The sequence below is a fragment of the Fonsecaea monophora genome (genome assembly GCF_001642475.1).
Source record: "Fonsecaea monophora strain CBS 269.37 chromosome Unknown Scaff8, whole genome shotgun sequence".
Classification (NCBI taxonomy): Eukaryota; Fungi; Ascomycota; class Eurotiomycetes; order Chaetothyriales; family Herpotrichiellaceae; genus Fonsecaea; species Fonsecaea monophora.
In genome coordinates this window covers 279,334-296,401 of record NW_019173939.1, presented here as the reverse complement: position 1 = coordinate 296,401, position 17,068 = coordinate 279,334, and the positions used below count along the sequence as shown (strand labels likewise).

The window sequence follows — 17,068 nt, the reverse complement described above, 5'->3', positions numbered from 1 at the left end:
GAGCTTCTGCAAATTGGTCCACCACAGCCATACCTCTGTGCTTATCAGCAAAGCTCTCCCCGAGCTTCAAACGCCCCGGATTGCAGTGCTCCTGTCATCTCACTTCTCACCAACCTTTCCCTTGCTCAAAATGGATGAAAAGGTAGCGAGAGCGGATCAAAAGGACGTTGCGTACGACAGCGACCCGAAGAGAGAAGTCCTCGAAGAGATCGAAGGTGTTAATGGCCTGAAGACGGTCGAGGTCGGCTTCTCAGCTGATCAGGTGATTGTCGAAGTTGACCACAAAGAGCGGACACGGATTCTGAGAAAGGTCGACTACCGCTTGATCCCGATCCTTGCCGTCTTATACTTGTGAGTCGAGACTACGTCGAAACTAGCTTGTGTCTGCTAACCCTGCCGCCAGGTTGGCATTCATCGATCGCGGGAACATTGGAAATGCCAAAATCGCCGGTCTCTACGACGACCTCCATCTCCATGGAATGCAATACAACACCGCCTTGACATTGTTCTTTGTGCCTTATGGCTTCTTCGAAGTACCGTCCAACATCGTGCTCAAGATACTGCGGCCGTCGATCTGGATATCTGTCTTGATGTTCTGTTGGGGTAAGATGTTTGGCTTTGATATGCAAAGCCTGCAGTGACTAACCTGTCGTAGGAACCGTGATGACTCTTATGGGTGTGGTTTCTACCTATGAGGGCCTTTTGGTAACAAGATTCTTCCTCGGCGTGGCTGAGTCGGGCTTCTTCCCTGCGGCGACATACCTACTCACGATCTGGTGAGCACCTCCTGGGGGATCACAGCAAGAAGACCAGACCATCTAACGTGTACAGGTACATGCGATACGAGGTGCAACGCCGGATGGCCCTCTTCTACGCTTCTGCCTCGCTTTCCGGTGCGTTCTCCGGGTTGTTGGCGTACGGGATTCAGCACATGGACGGTGTAGCAGGACTGGCAGGCTGGAAATGGATCTTCATCATTGAAGGTCTTGTTCCTGTGGCTGGCTCCTTGGTGGTCTGGTTCGTGCTTCCGGACAATCCGGAGACAGCTAAATTCCTCACAAAGGAGGAGAAAGAATTCATCATAAACCGACTGGCTCTCGAGACGGGTTCTGGCCATGGTCGGGTGACGAACACTGACCGCATTCGAATGCGCCACATCATTGCGGCGTTTAAGGAGTGGAAGATCTGGGGTGGTGTGATTATATTCTGGGCCAACACGGTATGTGCTTGCCTTTTCTGCCAATCCATATGTACTGACCAGGGATCCTGCAGATCGGTGTCTACGGCTTTACGGCTACGGTGCCATCTGTGATTGAGGGCCTCGGATACACCTCGGCCAATGCACAGCTGATGACGATCCCGGTATGTTCTTCACGTGGCGCCTTAGCAGAAAGGAAGTTGCTAGAGAGAAGCTTGAAACTAATTGGAGTTGTACAGATCTACGTTTTCGCCATGATCTTGACGCTTATATTCGCCTTCTGGTCGGACAAAGTCCAGCAACGAACGCCGTTCATTATGGCCGGTTTCAGCATTGCGGCGATCGGCTTCATCGGCGAGCTTGCAATTCCCCATCCCAGACTACCAGGCGTGACGTATTTCTTCCTCTTCCCACTTGCGGCAGGTCTTTATTGCCCGTTTATCTGTCTCGTGTGCTTGATCGGGAACAATCTGGCTCCCAGCTCCAAACGGGCCGTGGGCATGGCTCTGCTCATCTCTATGGTGAGTGATTCTGACCAGTTCTCGGATGACGCTGACATCATCAGGCAACTTCGGTGGCATCGCCGGGAGTAACGTCTATATTGCATCTCAAGCACCGAAATATCCGACTGGATTCGGGACAGGCTTGGGCATCTGCGTGGCTGCAGTCATCATGGCATACGTGCTGCGGGTCGCGTATAGAAGGGAAAATGCGAAGCGCGATGCATTCATGGTTGGCAAGACGGACGAGGAGATCAAGGCACAATACACGGAGCAGGAACTGCTGGATCTGGGAGACAAGAGTCCCTTCTATCGGTATACAGTGTGAGTAATGCGGTGGAGTTGTAATGATGCTGTAGCAGGGATTGTAAGAGGGGCGGAAGAGCAGGGGAGTGTGAGAGCGCCAGACATGGTTCTGCCATTGTACCTGACAGATATCTGCATAGATGGTTAGTAGGCCATGTCGACGAAGGGAGTACGTACGAAAGACATGGACAGAACCTTGGGCATTCCGTCTTGTGTGTTGTGTCCCCAATATTTCTCTAGTACTTTGGAGAATCAAGGTTATTGAGAAATGTAGTATTGTAGCTGTGCCCGAGTACTTACACGTAGGTAACCTTGGCTGGGTCGGCACCTACTAGGTGGTCTCTAGGTAGTGGAGCGTCCTTGTACGAGTAGGTACAGTTGCCGCCGGCTCTTATGCATCATATCGCACGTGATTTCCTGGGTATACCGGGTATACTGCTTACATGTCCCAACCATCAGGCATTCAATAGATTTTGTGCAAGTACAAGTATCTTGTGCTTGTCTTGGTACCTTGGATACCTTGGCGTGCTTGGACATGACAACGTGCCAAGACCCGCTCTTTGACCAGTGAAATCACGAGATTGCACCACGTGTAGAAACCATGAGTTTTCATTGGACCGCCTAGGAGGTATTTGATTGGACGGGACGGATTCGCACCCTCTCTGCCCTTCTCCCTGGGTCCAACAAACCGTATCGAGACGTATTATGTATGCATGCATTACTTGGCTAGCTGGGCACCTACCGAGCGCCTTGTGAAAAAGGGGACGCGAAAGGCTCGAGAAACCTGGGCGTGCCAATGTCTTGTTGTTTACAAGCACGGCGGAGGAAAGAGTGAAGAGTTGGAGGGACGTCGAGACAGAGTTTTTCAAGGGTGCAGGGGTGAGAAGGCTCAAGTTAAAGCGGCGACACTCGTCCAGTTCGGCCTAGGCGACGTACACGGCTGGGTAGCCAGGTAGCCAGCAAGGCCTGGTAGCTAGGAATTGGTGTGGTGAGGGTCGCGACAAGGCTTTTGTGGAACAAAGGTGTCAACATCACATTCTCCCATCTACACCTACCGCAAAAATGCGTCCGTCACTCGCCCTGGCCTCCCGTCTGGCAAACATTCAACTCACCCTCTTCACCCGCGCCAACTGCGGTTTGTGCGACGTGGCGAAAGCGCGCATTGGCGAGTTTCTCAGTAAGAACGACAACAACAACAACAAAGGCACCATCAAGAACGAGAATAAGGATGAGAGCAGCAGCAAAAGCAAAAGCAGCCGCGTCGTCCGCTACGCCGAAATCGACATCATGGACCCCGCGCACTCCAAGTGGAGGGACGTCTACGATTTCGATGTGCCTGTGTTACACGTCGATCGTTCTGAGACTGGAAAACTAGGAGACCCAGACCGGGACTTTGTGCCGACACTCGACGCGGCGAGGAAGCTCATGCACAGGTTCACGGTGCAGGAAGTGGAGAATGCGGTTGTCGAGGTTGAGCAGCAACAGCAACGAGGGTCAGGCTCAGACTCGGCCTCGGCCTCATCGTTATGATTTTCGCACTCTTTGCCTTTACAGAGGACCAATTCCTTTCTACTTCTCCTGCGTCACGAGATTCGCCGCCCCATATGCCGCGCCCTTGACGGCCTGGGCAGCCGCGTGCCCAAACGACCCCTTGGCCTTGGAGAGTGACTCTGCCATGAATACCGGCACCGCCGTCATGTCGTTCACCACCGAGATCTGCACCACAAAAGTCAGTCACTGGACACCCCATTCAATGGGAAAGGGGAGAAACGAACCATCTGGAATCCCATGTCGGCATACTGTCGCGCCACCTCGCCCGAGGGGCAGTATATGCCGGACTTTTTCCCGGCGTCTTGTGCCGCCTTTAATATTCTCGCAATCGCCGCTTTCAGTTCGGGGCTGAAGTCGCCTTTGACCGGGTATCCGATGTTGTTTCCCAAATCCCAGGGTCCGATGAAGAGCACGTCAATGCCGTCCACTTTTGCGATTTCTTCGACCTAAAAAGCGCCAAACCAGAAAGAAAAGAAGAAAAGTCAGTCTCTTTTCTTCTCGCTTCTATCCACAACAGGGACCAACAGTGTGGGAGGGAGGGTGGAAATTAACGCACACAGTCCAAAGCCTCTTTGGTCTCGATCTGCACAATGGTCAAGAGATTCTCGTTGGCGTTGTTCATGTAGTCGAACCCAGAAAGGTCGCCTGTGCCGTCGAACGCGCCCATGGAGAAGGGACTGCCGAAACCGCGTTTGCCGTACGGCGGGAACTTTGCCGTCTGCACCAACCTCTTGGCGTCGTCGGCGCTGTACAGCAAGGGCACGATGATGCCGTGGGCGCCGGCGTCGAGGGCGCGCTTGACCATCCAGCCCTCGTTGGCGGGGATGCGCACAATGGGGCTGACGTTGCACGCGGCAACGGCGTGGACCGACTCGTGCATCTCGTTGTCTATACATCCCCCGAACACACGGCGTTAGCCTCGCTGGTTTGTCTCGCCCTGAGTTGTTTACATTGCCCGCCTTGGGCCTATCGCCCGCCTAGGCAGTTGAAGGCGGCGACAAACTCACCCGCAATATTGCCATGCTCGCAATCAATGCAGATCCAGTCGAAGCCCGACCGTGCAATGGTCCGCGACAGGTGCGAGCCCGGCAGCATCTGCCACGCGCCGAACGAGAGGCCGGAGCCGGTATTCAGCGCCTTGCGCAGGGTATTTGCTTTTTGCATAATAGTGGCCATGACTGTGCTGGCGAGACTCTCGAGAGAGCGAGACGACACTGGAAGAAAAGTGTACGGTTTGACGGGGTATGTACAGGATCCAGGAAGGTATGTACTCGGTGCTTGTTGAGCGAGAAGCGAGAAGCGAGAATCGGAGCCGGGCAGTTATTCTCTTGTTCTTTTTTCTTTTTGATGACAAAAGTCAACACGAATAATACTACCGAGTATTAAGAAACCTGTGAAATAACACAAAAGAGAACAAGACAATACACACACTCTTTTTTTTTGGTCCTTTTGAACCCTGTCCTCAATTGATCAATTGATCAATCAATGATCCCTCGCGCCCTTTTACTACGAAGGCAGTTGTCGGCGAGCGACCCTTTTCCCCCCCACTTTCACTTTGATATGACGGCTTGTCGCCGTGAGGGGGTTATTTTCAGGGTGTGAGGTGTGGGGGGAGGGGACAGAGAGGGGGACTTTGGACGGGTAGATACGAGCAATTTTCACAGAGACAAGACAGAAGAGAGGGAGGGCGCGCGGGGGTTTGTACCGAGTATGTACATACCTGACCCCTTACTCGTCGGTATCTACTTTGTGACCTAGTACCAGAGGACCTAGTAGGGACGAGGTTCTCGGTGGGTGTTGTACCGAGAACGACAGACAGACAGAGGGACGGAAGCTCTAATACTACTACCACTAGGTCCTCGTTAACCTGTACCGAGTACATATGTAGGTACCCCTCAGCTCTCTCACTCTCCAGGTCCGACGGTACGGAAGCCGGAAAATACCAATCCCATCCCACCACATCACATCCCATCACATCCCATCCCAGAACCTCCTCGCGGGTAGCGTGGTAGCTTTCATCTCATCGTCTATTAGTTGTATGTACTTGTACTTGTACTTTGTTCTTGTACCTGTATTTATATTTGCACAGCAATTTTGTGTAGATTCTCCCACTCCTCAGTAATATTTGTTTGTTCATCTACAAAAAATGGCTAGAATTATCCTATCCTACCCTGCCCTGCCCTGCCAAACACCTACAGCTTACTGCTGCCGCTCTGCTGCTCCAACGCCTTGATCGCGTTGCGGTAGTTCTTGACCAGCTGCCGAATGGCCAGGTCGAGCATGACGTCCTCGCTGCCACCCGGGATCCTGGCGCCGGGGACCTCGCGGTAGATGCGCTCGGCGATCTCGCCCTGGCCCGTGCGCGTGTACCCATTGCCGCCGAATAGGAGCACGGCCGTCTGGGCGCACTCGTTGAAGACGATGCCGGCTTTGGCCTTGGCCAGCGCCGTCAGGCCGCCGAGCTTCACGTCCGCCTCGGCCTTGGGGAGCTGTGTCATCTGGTACAGGAACTGCTCGACCCAGGCCTGCATCGACTCGAGCTCCGCGGCCGCCTTGGCCAGCCGGTGCCGCACCACGGGCTGCTCGATCAGGGCCTTGCCAAACGCCTCGCGCTTCATGACGTACTCAAACGCCGCCGCCAGCGCCACGCGCGACTGTCTCGTCACGCCCACCGCGATGGTCAGCCGCTCGTGGTTGAAGTTGGTCATGACGTAGCGCATGCCCATGCCTTCCTCGCCGATGAGGTTCTCCACGGGCACCTTGACGTCGTCCAGCTCGATAAACGTCGTGCCGGCGCTGATTTGCCCGGCCACTTTGAGCCGACGCATCGTCACGCCCGGGTACCCTTTCAACGGGCACACGATCATGCTCAGACCTGAGGCGCCGGGACCGCCCGTCCGAACGGCCATGGCGGCGACGTCTGACCAGTATCCATTGGTGATCCATTTCTAGATATCATCTTCAATTAGCCCTCTTCTCTTTCCCCCCAAACACATTTTCCTTTTTTTTTTTTTGGTTGGCGAAGGGGGAAAATCCCCCCTCTCGCAAAGGGACTCGGTGGGATTGTAAATAAATACCTTTTGTCCATTGATAATGTAGTGTTTCCCATCTGCCGTCTTCTTCGCCGTTGTCTGGATGTTGGCCACGTCACTTCCGGCACTAGGCTCGGTGATGGCGATACATGCTCGCTTCTTGCCGGGGAGGAGGTCGTAGAGGAATTTCTCGTGCAGGGCCTTGTCGCCGAACTTGAGGATGGCAGGGATACCTGGCGGCAAAGGTCAGTCGACAGAGTGTCTCAAATCGCAGCACACCCCCGGGATCATGTGGATTCTCTCCCGGGGACTCGAATTTCTTTGGGGAAAAGGGGAGAAGGGCACAAAAAAAAAAGGTTACCCACCAAAAGCATGACCGGCAGTCATGGAGGAGCCTGGGCCGCAGACACCAGCTCGCGCCATCTCGTCCAGGTAGATGCCCGTGTGCAGGTAATCCCACTCCTCGATCGGGGTGCCCAGAATGTCGTGGATGCCCACTTTGTGCAGCCACTCGACGGGCAGCGGCGCCGGCAGGTTGGGGATCAGCATGTTGGCGTCGCGGAAGGTCACAAAGAGGTGGTCCGGCACCGTCTCCTCGCGCTCCCACTCCATGGCGTAGGGGAGGAGGTGCTCCTCCAGGAACGCCCGACATGCCTTTTGGAACCGCTTGTGCTTCTCCTGGTAGTAGGGCGAGGGCATGCCCGCGAGCCAGGGCGGTTCGGAGAGGGGGGTGATGACGTTCGACGACGACATGGTGTTTTTGTTGTGGAATTGGGTTTGGACGGAGGAGGAGGAATCGAGGGGAGGTGATGCTAAGGAATAAGCACGTTCGGGCCCCCCTTACAAGACGAACGAATACACGTAACAATCAGTCAATCACTAACAAAAGGTCGAAATACCTTTGTAGGTCCAGAGACTTCAAGGGAACATTATGTAGTTTTGACAGCTGCCCCAGATTTTTCTGACTCTCGTCTGCCCAGGCCCAGTAGTTGCAGCTGCGTGGTCGGCATCGAGGTAAATTCGAACTTGGGATGCCGAAAACGCATCCAGCCGACAGTTGCCTCGGGAATTTGAAACGAGGCTGGCCAAAGGACCCCGCGAGGGCACGTGACGAGGCTCTCCAGCCGTCAATGCCGAACAAACCACGAGGATCATCATCACCGAATGGATTATTCTCCAAGAAAATCAACGCCTCAATACATCGCTATCTCAAAACGCCTTGATAATCGTACAGCGTGAACCACATATCACATATTCCCGATCCCGTCCCGTGGCCAGCACCAACAAGAACATTCCGAGTCGCAGTTGAACCCACTAATACGGTGGAGATGGAGAAGCATCAACACCCACAACCTTCCTGTTCATCCTCTTGGCCGTCGTCCTCATGGTGAAGGAAAATTGGATGGCCTTCAAAATCTCTCGGAGGTCGACCACCGTTGCCCACGCCTTGACACCAAATCTCCCGCCGTAGTACTGGCCACCAGTCTCATGGGCCATGTGCCGGTGTTGGTTGAAGGACTCTTGACTGCCGTTCCTGCCCGTCAAGCCTTCCTGAGAAGACCTGGAATCGTCGATGTACTCTGGCGGGATCTCCGACAGTGGGAGCATCCGTGGCTTCGTGATGTCGTAGGGAGAAACATCGTACGAGTAGTGGAAATAGACGGAAAATGGCACCATCAGGATACAGGTGGTCATGGTTTCGATGCCAAAGTTGACGTCTGCGTAAGTCATGGTGGAACTCTCCTTCAGCACGCTGGTTGAGCGGAGAATGGTGAAAATGATCTAAGAGACGAGAGAGGCTGTTAGACAAATGATGACAAGGAGAAGGTATAGGACAACCAGCTACACATACCTCTTGGATGACGGACAAGCCGATGATGAGCTTGAAAGACAAGAACTTGGCCAGCGGCTTGTGGTGCTTCATGTCCTTTTTCAGCGCATTGTAGAATTTGATGCACGATGTAACGGCAATGAAGACGGAGATGTTGTGGATTATGGTAAGCTGCCCAGGAAACGGTTAGGCTGATCGACTTTGTGAGGCAGATTGCTCGCCGGATGACAAGTACTTACCCAGATATGGGAGAAGTGGATGTTGCTGCTCTCCAGACAATATTTGTTGAAGGCTTGAGTGATGTCTGTGGCGACAGCAACCCCTAGGGATATAACCACGTATTGGAAAACGACGACCCATCGTTTCTGTCCAAAGATCCATCAGCGTCCGGCCTTTCCTGCATATACTCCTCGGGTATATCAACGAGGACTTACCCTGTACCATTCTAACCCACTGCCGTGGGCATTGCGCCCCTTCTCGGCAGCTCTGCGAGACCGCGGAACTTCCAACGCGGCAAAGAAGACGTCGCGAAAATCCGGACTCGGTGAGACAAATTCGCAGAGCAAGAGGAAGAAACTCCCCAAGGCGATTGCTTCCCACACATCCGTCCACGGGTCGAGGTATGGGTATGCATTCGGGAACGCGATCCCGAGAAGCGACAACAGGCTGTTGAATGGAAGGAGGAGGCAAATTTTCAAGATCCTGTGATGGAGAAGTCTCAGTTTCTGTGTTGTTGGTTGCAGAAAAGCCCCGATGGGCATCAGACTCACTTGCTCTGCTCGTTGGGTTTACTGAAATGTGTGGCGTGTCTTGCCATGAGAATGGCCATAGACAGGCAAACAAATGCTGTACAGCCGCCCGAGAGGCACAGATTGAATTCTCTAAAGGAGAGGTTCCCAATAAATGGTTCTGAAGCATCTGAATTGCACCGTCAATAGAGGTAACTTCCTCGGTCTGCTCGTCTTCAACGTACCGGCTGTTAGGGGGTTGGGCATGCTGCACACGTTCGAGTCCCCATCGTCGTTGCTGGATAGGCCCATCTTTGCAATGTATCTTGTAGAGGTTGTTGTTCTTTGTACAAAAAGTTCTGATAGTCAATGGAACAGATGTTTCTTCGTGATGCTGGCTCAGAGTGCTGGAGGGACCAAGCCCGGACTCTCGAGCAATCTTTATACCATCCATTGAAGTTGATCGTCCTGCCAAAGTGCTTCAGAAGCCTCAAGTTGGTCTTTAGAATTTCAGGCCCTCCGTAACCTCTTTCGGGCAAGTGTACGAGGTCCACAATGCACTTGGTCGATCTGCGCTGTGAAAGGGGCAAGTCCCTACTGGCGATCTCCATCGCGAAGGTCGAATGGCATTGCTTTCAAGTATGCATGATGTCATATTTCGAGGCAATAGACGTCTCAAGCCTTGGAGCAGGCAATTATCGCGAAAGGTTTCATTCTTGCAATGCCCCTTCAGCCCCAGGAGCTTCAGCCTTGTGGCGCAGCTCGAAAAGACTACCGCATATAGACTAGCGCTGCACGAATGCTTCATCTCGCTCAAATCGGTGGCTCCGGACTTCCAACCTTCGGAAATCAGCCGGGCGACTTCAACTGGCTCAAATGGCTGTTCTGTCTGACCAGCCTGCTTTGCGTGAACCACAGGTGGTTCCGCGCATTCAATCGCAGAACCTCGTCTGACAGATGCCTACCGTTTCCACCTTACAAGCTTTTCGCCTAATCGGCTTCGTGCCACCGAGACTCCAATATTGCTCTGAGTGGGTTAAGGGCTTTGACCCTATTAACTGCTGTTCTTTTGTTGCTGCCTGCAAAAAGGGCCACTTCCACAGGCACGATTAATTGACCTTCGAGCAATAATGGACTCCGCTGAGCATGCGAGTAAAGTATACGCTTTGGGTGCATTTCGCGATGTGGCAATGGATAAAAACGTGTTCCTGGTCAGGTCGGGTGAAGTTGGCCGTGGTCAGAAGTCTTTTCGAGGCGTGAATGAGAAAAACTGTCTCTACGTTGTTTCCTTGTCCTCACCCTCGACATGCCGAACGTGGGGAGACCAAGTCGGGATTGCCATCTGTGCCGACAGAGGCGGGTGAAAGTGAGTATCGATTCGAATATGCTTTCCTGGACCTGCATTAATAAATCACCCGCAGTGTGATTTAGCCCAACCGGAATGCAACAGGTGTACACGTTTGGGGAGAAGCTGTCCAGGATATCGGGACGAATTTGACCTCGTGTTCCGCGTCCAAAGCCCTAGTTCATTCGCTCAGTCTGCGAACCGAGACCGCCGACGCAAGAGGATCAGTCCGCCATGCAGTTCCGGTCCCAAGAAGTCATCCTCGCATCGCCCAAACCACGAGGGGCCTGGGGATCGGCGTGAAAAGGACAATATGCCGCCTATGGAGATACTCGACCCAGGTGATATCAGCAACCTGTACACCTTTAGTTGAAAGCTAACATGTGTAGATGTCGTGGTTTTCTCTGGTTGGTATCTCTTTCCGACGCGCCAGTTGGCAGAATGCTGGGACAGTCATGCCTATACGCTAGCGTTCAGCAATCTCATCGGTCCTCAGAGACATAGCGCCACATCGGAGTTGGTCGACATCAATTTCCTGTCCGGCATGGTGTCTGAAGCAGGGCAAGACTCTTCCATCGTACTGGCCTGTCGTGCCATTGGCCATGCTTTCCTCACCCGCAACATAGACACGCCTGAGACACGATCCAAGCGAGCGGCGACATATGGACAGGCCTTGAAAGCGACAAATATGGCTCTCGAGCATCCAGTACTACAGACGCAAGACGAAACGCTGGCGTCTGTGTGGCTGCTAAGTCTTTATGAGGTAAGAACCGCCTTCTGTTCGTAGCTCTTGGGAATCCCCGCCACCAGGTGTCAAGATTCAAGTGGCTGTTGAAGCAATAGAAAAGACCGACGCTGACCATATCGCATCAGCTCATTGAATCACCAAGTCGAGGCCATCAACCTCTTGACAAGTCTCCACAGAGCCACGGCATCGGTTCCTGGATTGTCCATACCCAAGGAATGATGAGTTTGCTGCGGTTGCGAGGCACTTCGCATTTTAATACGCCCCTGGCACGGGATTTGTTCTGGCTGATTTACTATGCAATCGTGAGTGCTCGGTCCGGTTGACCATCCCATGGTCGCACGTTGCTGATAGAAACATTAGCAAGTCAGATGCTTCATCACCGACATGGCCAGCCCTTCTGAATCTTCGAGCTGGTTTCGGGAGCTGGAAAAGTGGCTGAATGAAGACGAACGGCACACCTATCGTCTCTGTGTGTATGGCCATCATGCGTCCACTCTCTGTGCGACCATCCAACAAACCATCACTCAATGGACAGCAAGTTCCCGCAGTGCAGCAATGGCAGTAATTGCGGAGGTCGAGGGCTTTGAGAGGGAAACGCAGCACTTGTGGCAGGCCTTCTATGACAGTCCGGGATCTGAAACTGTTGCTGACTCTGGTTTGAACACTGGGCTACTATGGTGGCGCACGTATCTCCATGCCTTTCGGTTGCAGCTCCAACTGACTCTGTTGGAGCTTTGGGACAAGATGCGAACCGAGAAGCTCGACGAAGAGACAAGGACCTTGGAGAATGAATTTCAGCGTAGGGTTGAGGTTGTCCAAGGCGCAGCAGATAAAATCCTCGCGTGTCTCCCCCTACTACTTTCAACGGACGGTCCTTCAGGCGCCTCTCCAAGACTAACAACAAGATTTTGGAGGGACGGAGTCCGCCTACTTTGGCCCTTGAGGCTCGTGGCACTGGGCGACGCGACCAGGGACGACCAGAAGAGGCTGGCCTGCGCAACACTTCAACAGATTAGAGACGAGGTGGGAATCAACCCGCCAGGAGCATTTCCTCTGCCCGTCTTAGCCGAGTTGGTCACAAGAGAGACCCAACTGTAGTAGCATACCCAAGATATTCGAAAGAGGGCAGTGATGTTTCTTACCATTCCTACGCCGCGGTTGAACCCTCGAGATCTTCGTTGGTGTGTAGCATCATGCGACGTAGAGAATCCAAGGCATGTCATGGTACACAGACCACCGATTTAAGGCGTGCCAGGCCACGACTGTGGCTGATGCTTGTGACGATCGTTTGGCGAATCTCGAGACTATTTCCGGAAAAGGGAATCAGCACGAACCAATGACCTCCCGCCTCCTTAACGGAGATCAGTTGTCGTTCTCGGGTCCGAGTGTCATGCATATCGCTGGACAATCGGTTGCTATACTCGTCGGCCTCCTCGTAGTTATCGGCCGCCTACTATGGTCTTCAGTGCCAGACTTCTGCTTCAAAGGGCCAGGAGTGTGGGTTGCTCTCAAACTCCAATTTCCATTATCAGTATATCGTACAAATCAGGCTGTCCGCATCCTCATGTATTCGTCGCTGCAGCTGGTGCAGTATTCGTTATACCAGCCTTTGAGGTCATTCTCAGCGTCCGTGTAGTTCTGCTCCAGGTCATTCAATACCAGTCCCTCCACGACCTGACATCGACGATGCTCATCCACAACCCACTGTTCCCAGGCCGCCTGCACGATTTGTTTCTCAATGCTGTTGACGACACGCACGGCCACAAGAAGATCGTGCCGTTGAGTGCCCAGTCGTTGACGTGTTTGCTGCACTGTCGCGGCTGGAGTCTGGCTCAGCCCTGCTTGAAAGTACTCCGGGTCATTTTCATCATAAAAGACACGGTAGCAAGCGCTGGAGTCCCGTGCTGGCAGATTCGCTTCTCGGCTGAGAATGTCGTCCAAGTCACTGATGTACACCGCCCTGCTCATAACAGTGTTCGGCGAGATACCAAGGCGAGCCATGAAGTTTCCAGCTCTGCGTTCATGCCACCAGTCAAGCGAGTCCCGATAGGCATGCCAACCATTGTACAGTGCCGAAAGAACAAGAGCCACCAATACGAGTTTGTTAGTAGAGATCATCTTCATGGACCATCTCAGGATACTCAGCAACGACTGCAGTAGAGTTCCCAAGGCGCTCTCCAGCGTAGAGGCAGTGCTTTGGGCCAATAGTCCAGTCATGGTCCGGGAAACAGGCTGTCTCCTCAGTTCAATGTTGAGCGCTGACGCCTCCACTAGAAGTTGGGTGGTTTCGGTCGAATGGCCAACTTGGCCGAAGATCTGAATTGCCTTTTTGGTGCGACTGTGGAGGCCGAGCTTGCGAACTTGATCCGCCACCAAATCCGCGAGATCTTGAGAATCGAGTTCAAGATCATACAGCGCCTGTCGCTCAACCACTCCTCCCAGCATCCAGGCGGTGCGCAGCCACTCTATCTTGACAAAAACTGCGAGTTTACATCTGGCTTTTGCAACGTGAGTGATGACAATCTTGCTAACGAGGCGATGGTTGTGTTGGTAGGGGAGATGCCATGGGGTTCGCTTGTCTGTAATGACATAGCACAAGTGGTCACTATTGACATCGATGGTCTGGTAGTCATTAACTCGTGTAAAAGATTCTTGACCCAGCATGTTTTTGGTGGGAATGTCGAAAGTGAACTCTCGTCGAAGCCGTCCTTCTCCAACATTCAACCACGGCCCTTGGGTCACATTTTTCGCGCGCCTCTCATGTTGAAGCAATTGCCACAAAGCGCTCTTATCTCCAAACATGACATGGAATAATGCCTTAGCGCTGATGTCAAACTCCTTCTCGACGGCTAGTCGCAGATTTCCTGGGGGCGTATAAATCACCGGTTGGGCGGGCAATTTGAACTTCGATTCCCTCCGGCCTAGTTGAGTGTGATGTAAAGCACGGTCAACTCGCAGTGGGCCTCGTATTTCAGTTCCGATAGTTGACGCTCTACCACGATATCGGGGCCCACCCGTATCGACAGGCGTGTTTGGGGACACATCTTCCCAGCTTTCCAGACTGGGGCTCCTGTCAGGGCTCTCGGTCTCCATTTTGATCAGAGCCTTCATTAGCCCCTCCAAGTCGAGAGGCTCGTCGGAAGCACTATTTCTTATCAAAAAGTTCAAGCGCCTTTGCAGAAGTCTCAACGGCTCGAGAAATGTTTTGATTGTGATGCGTCGGTTAGCGGCGTCGCTTGCGGCATCCTTGAGATGCAGGAAGATAAAGTCACAGTCTCGTCCGGGAGCAGCAGTGGCCTCGTCAATGGATCCAAGAGGCACACACGACGTCAGGACCAAGCCTAGGTGGTTGCTGTAGAAGTAGATGTCCCTGGAAGTCACGTAGACTCGGCCGGGGAATTCTTGTTGTTCACCTGGGTTCCAGGTCGCCCTAAACACCATGACTAGTCTGTCGTCGCGTTTCACATTTGGAAACAGAAGGCGGAACTGTGCGTCCTGAGACTTGAGCTGCAAAGGATAATAGTTGGGGAAGTCAGGCACGAGTAGGTCGGTATTGAAGTGTCTCGCAGTATCTCGATCCACACTTATAGTGCTCCTGTGCTGTTTCTTACTTGGCGAGGGAGTTCTGCTTCGAGTGCCTCCCATTTGGGGCACACTTAAGTCAAGGTGTGGAATACTATTTTGGAGGGGAACAGCCGGCCGAGTAGGCGTAGCGGATGCTTTTGGAAGAGAAAATGATGGTTGAAGCGTCGGGGTCCGCTGCGCTAGGAGTTTGACTTCGGCCTTATCATTTGGGCCAGTCCGTTCAAGTCGGTTCAAAAAGGCTGTACAGGACGTCCCCCAGGTGTTGACCACAAGCCCCGTAGGAAGTCCAGTCTTGTCCGGGGCAGGACTCAGACCACGCTCTCCGGTAATGATCACTGCCGACTTGCTCAGGTTGGTAGGAGATGGTACCGCAGCCAACGTCGAAGGTGCAAGACTGCTGGCAGGCATGTCTCGAAGGGCCAAAGTAAATGCACTTCGTGGCCTAGAGAACTCGCCGTCGGCATTTTGGAGCAACGGAGTACTTCCACCGATAGGCATGGGACCATGAGTGGCGGCAATCAAGCCTGCAATACCAACGGGGAGATTTGGTGTCGATGGGCTGGCGGATACCTGGGTTGGAGCTGGACTCTTTCTGTGTAAATCGAGCTTAGAAATGATGCGAGAGGCAGTATCACGATGGCCGCCTTCATCAAAGGCTGTTGACCTCCTAGGTAAGTCCATACTGCTCTCACGTCCATGTTCGGTCCCTGGAATCGGTAAGGTGTGGGTCTTTTCCAGCGCGGCGATATCCTCTCCAACAGCACCCGGCTCCGTCGACCCAAGGATGAAAGTACCAAATTCGGGAATTGGTGGCGCGCTTATTGCAAATGCTGCACCAGCTTGAATATTCCCAGTACCAGAAGTGAAGCCGCGGATTCCATCACCATCATCCACCGCCCTGGATTTGGCAATGTGAAAGGCGTCAATCCACTCCACAAGCTCTGACTGGGTTTCTGCTTGAAGGAGGATCGTATTCTTGTTGGTCTTAAGCTCGAAACAGAAGCGACGTTCTTCTGCCGGGGCGGGGCGCACATTGCATAGCAGAACACCAATTCTCTCACTCTCCTCAACACCTCCTGCTCTCGTGCCTTGCAGCAGCCAGCCGAAGACTCCATTTCGAACGAATGCCCACCTCTTTACCCAGACAGTTCGCGTTGGTTTCCCACTGTAGGTTCGGAGGAACAGCCAGCCTTGCTTCTCACCGGTTTGGGACGTGGGCTTTTTGGGTGAGCGTTGAAGGGTTGAAGTGCTGGCGCTATGGCCATGACCAGCAAATGGAGGAACAGTCGACAAAGTGTAATCCTCCAACTCTCGTGAAGGCCGGGTTTCAAGCTCGGCGGCATCCTCCAGCTGTTTCTTCGCCATCATGAGCTCTCTGCGGAATGTTTTTTCATTGGCCTCCAATTCCGAGAGCCAGCCCTTAATCCTCTGCATCTCCTCAGCGCTCCGTTGGAATGTCGCGGCTGTATTGTCACGCGAGAGTCGCATCTCACGCCATTGCTCAAAGAAGACCTTGACCAGGAGCTTATCCAGAGCAAATCGAAACTGTGGTGCCATACTGGAGAAGTCCATGATCGCCTTGATGTAGAGCTTGCGGGCTTCATGCAATTGAAAGGCTTCCTCTCTGAGCGATGAAGGTTCTTTCGATTTGCCCAACCCAGCATATTTTCCTTGCAGATGTTCAAAGGTTTTCTGAGTAGCCTCTACCGTTCGGCGCGCATCTTTGAAAGCCCGCAAGTCATTCTGAAGGAATTGTCTTATGGGATCAATCACCATAGTAGATAATCTCTTGACCACTGCTATCATGCTCATCCAATAATCTTTGGCGCCGTCAGCGAACTTTTTCATAGCCAGGATGCTGTAGTCATGATCCAGCATTGACTCGGAGATGTTCACGGGCAGAACGGCGTGGGCTATGAAGTTGTTGAGGACATTTTCTAGGGTCAGGGCTTCGGAAACGAGTCTCGTGGAGGCTTTGGCATAGTCGTCGAGCCATTTCTCAAGGAGATCGACTTGCTCTCCATAGTGAACAACGGTGGCGCGGGCGGTGGGCGAATCGATCGCAGCTTCCTTCAAACCGACAGGAATCAGATTGATCAGTCTTCCCACGTCATCGACGGGCGGCGGTGCCTGCGCCATTTGGGACGTGCGGAGGCGCGGAACTTGGGGTGGAAGAATCAGGAGTTGGATTGAATCATGTATGGGCCTTCATTTCTGCAAAAGCGAGCCTGACAGAGACCGGCC

The 17,068-nt window shown here is 53.2% G+C and overlaps 7 protein-coding genes across 7 annotated transcripts; 3 read left to right on the top strand and 4 right to left on the bottom strand.

The window, feature by feature from the left end:
• Positions 1-130: 130 nt before the first annotated feature.
• On the top strand, positions 131-2,026 carry AYO21_02008 (hypothetical protein; the record flags this gene model as incomplete). Its single annotated transcript, XM_022651989.1, has 7 exons — positions 131-351; positions 404-603; positions 656-776; positions 832-1,219; positions 1,273-1,362; positions 1,438-1,723; positions 1,764-2,026. The coding sequence occupies 7 exons, from the start codon at positions 131-133 to the stop codon at positions 2,024-2,026; spliced, it is 1,569 nt and encodes a 522-aa protein (XP_022515733.1).
• Positions 2,027-3,066: 1,040 nt separating this feature from the next.
• Positions 3,067-3,534, top strand: AYO21_02007 (hypothetical protein; the record flags this gene model as incomplete). Its single annotated transcript, XM_022651988.1, has 1 exon — positions 3,067-3,534. One exon carries the CDS (start codon positions 3,067-3,069, stop codon positions 3,532-3,534), a length of 468 nt encoding a protein of 155 aa, XP_022515732.1.
• A 39-nt stretch (positions 3,535-3,573) lies between these two features.
• On the bottom strand, positions 3,574-4,731 carry AYO21_02006 (hypothetical protein; the record flags this gene model as incomplete). Its single annotated transcript, XM_022651987.1, has 4 exons — positions 3,574-3,720; positions 3,780-4,001; positions 4,112-4,443; positions 4,563-4,731. The coding sequence occupies 4 exons, from the start codon at positions 4,729-4,731 to the stop codon at positions 3,574-3,576; spliced, it is 870 nt and encodes a 289-aa protein (XP_022515731.1).
• Positions 4,732-5,747: 1,016 nt separating this feature from the next.
• On the bottom strand, positions 5,748-7,340 carry AYO21_02005 (hypothetical protein; the record flags this gene model as incomplete). Its single annotated transcript, XM_022651986.1, has 3 exons — positions 5,748-6,503; positions 6,633-6,820; positions 6,953-7,340. 3 exons carry the CDS (start codon positions 7,338-7,340, stop codon positions 5,748-5,750), a joined length of 1,332 nt encoding a protein of 443 aa, XP_022515730.1.
• Positions 7,341-7,901: 561 nt separating this feature from the next.
• AYO21_02004 (hypothetical protein) lies at positions 7,902-9,458 on the bottom strand (the record flags this gene model as incomplete). The annotated part of the gene is made up of 6 exons (XM_022651985.1): positions 7,902-8,369; positions 8,440-8,589; positions 8,658-8,783; positions 8,853-9,120; positions 9,189-9,336; positions 9,392-9,458. The coding sequence occupies 6 exons, from the start codon at positions 9,456-9,458 to the stop codon at positions 7,902-7,904; spliced, it is 1,227 nt and encodes a 408-aa protein (XP_022515729.1).
• A 1,346-nt stretch (positions 9,459-10,804) lies between these two features.
• AYO21_02003 (hypothetical protein) lies at positions 10,805-12,337 on the top strand (the record flags this gene model as incomplete). Its single annotated transcript, XM_022651984.1, has 4 exons — positions 10,805-10,832; positions 10,881-11,254; positions 11,335-11,541; positions 11,600-12,337. The coding sequence occupies 4 exons, from the start codon at positions 10,805-10,807 to the stop codon at positions 12,335-12,337; spliced, it is 1,347 nt and encodes a 448-aa protein (XP_022515728.1).
• Positions 12,338-12,784: 447 nt separating this feature from the next.
• AYO21_02002 (hypothetical protein) lies at positions 12,785-16,963 on the bottom strand (the record flags this gene model as incomplete). The annotated part of the gene is made up of 1 exon (XM_022651983.1): positions 12,785-16,963. The coding sequence occupies one exon, from the start codon at positions 16,961-16,963 to the stop codon at positions 12,785-12,787; it is 4,179 nt and encodes a 1,392-aa protein (XP_022515727.1).
• Between the last annotated feature and the right edge of the window lie 105 nt (positions 16,964-17,068).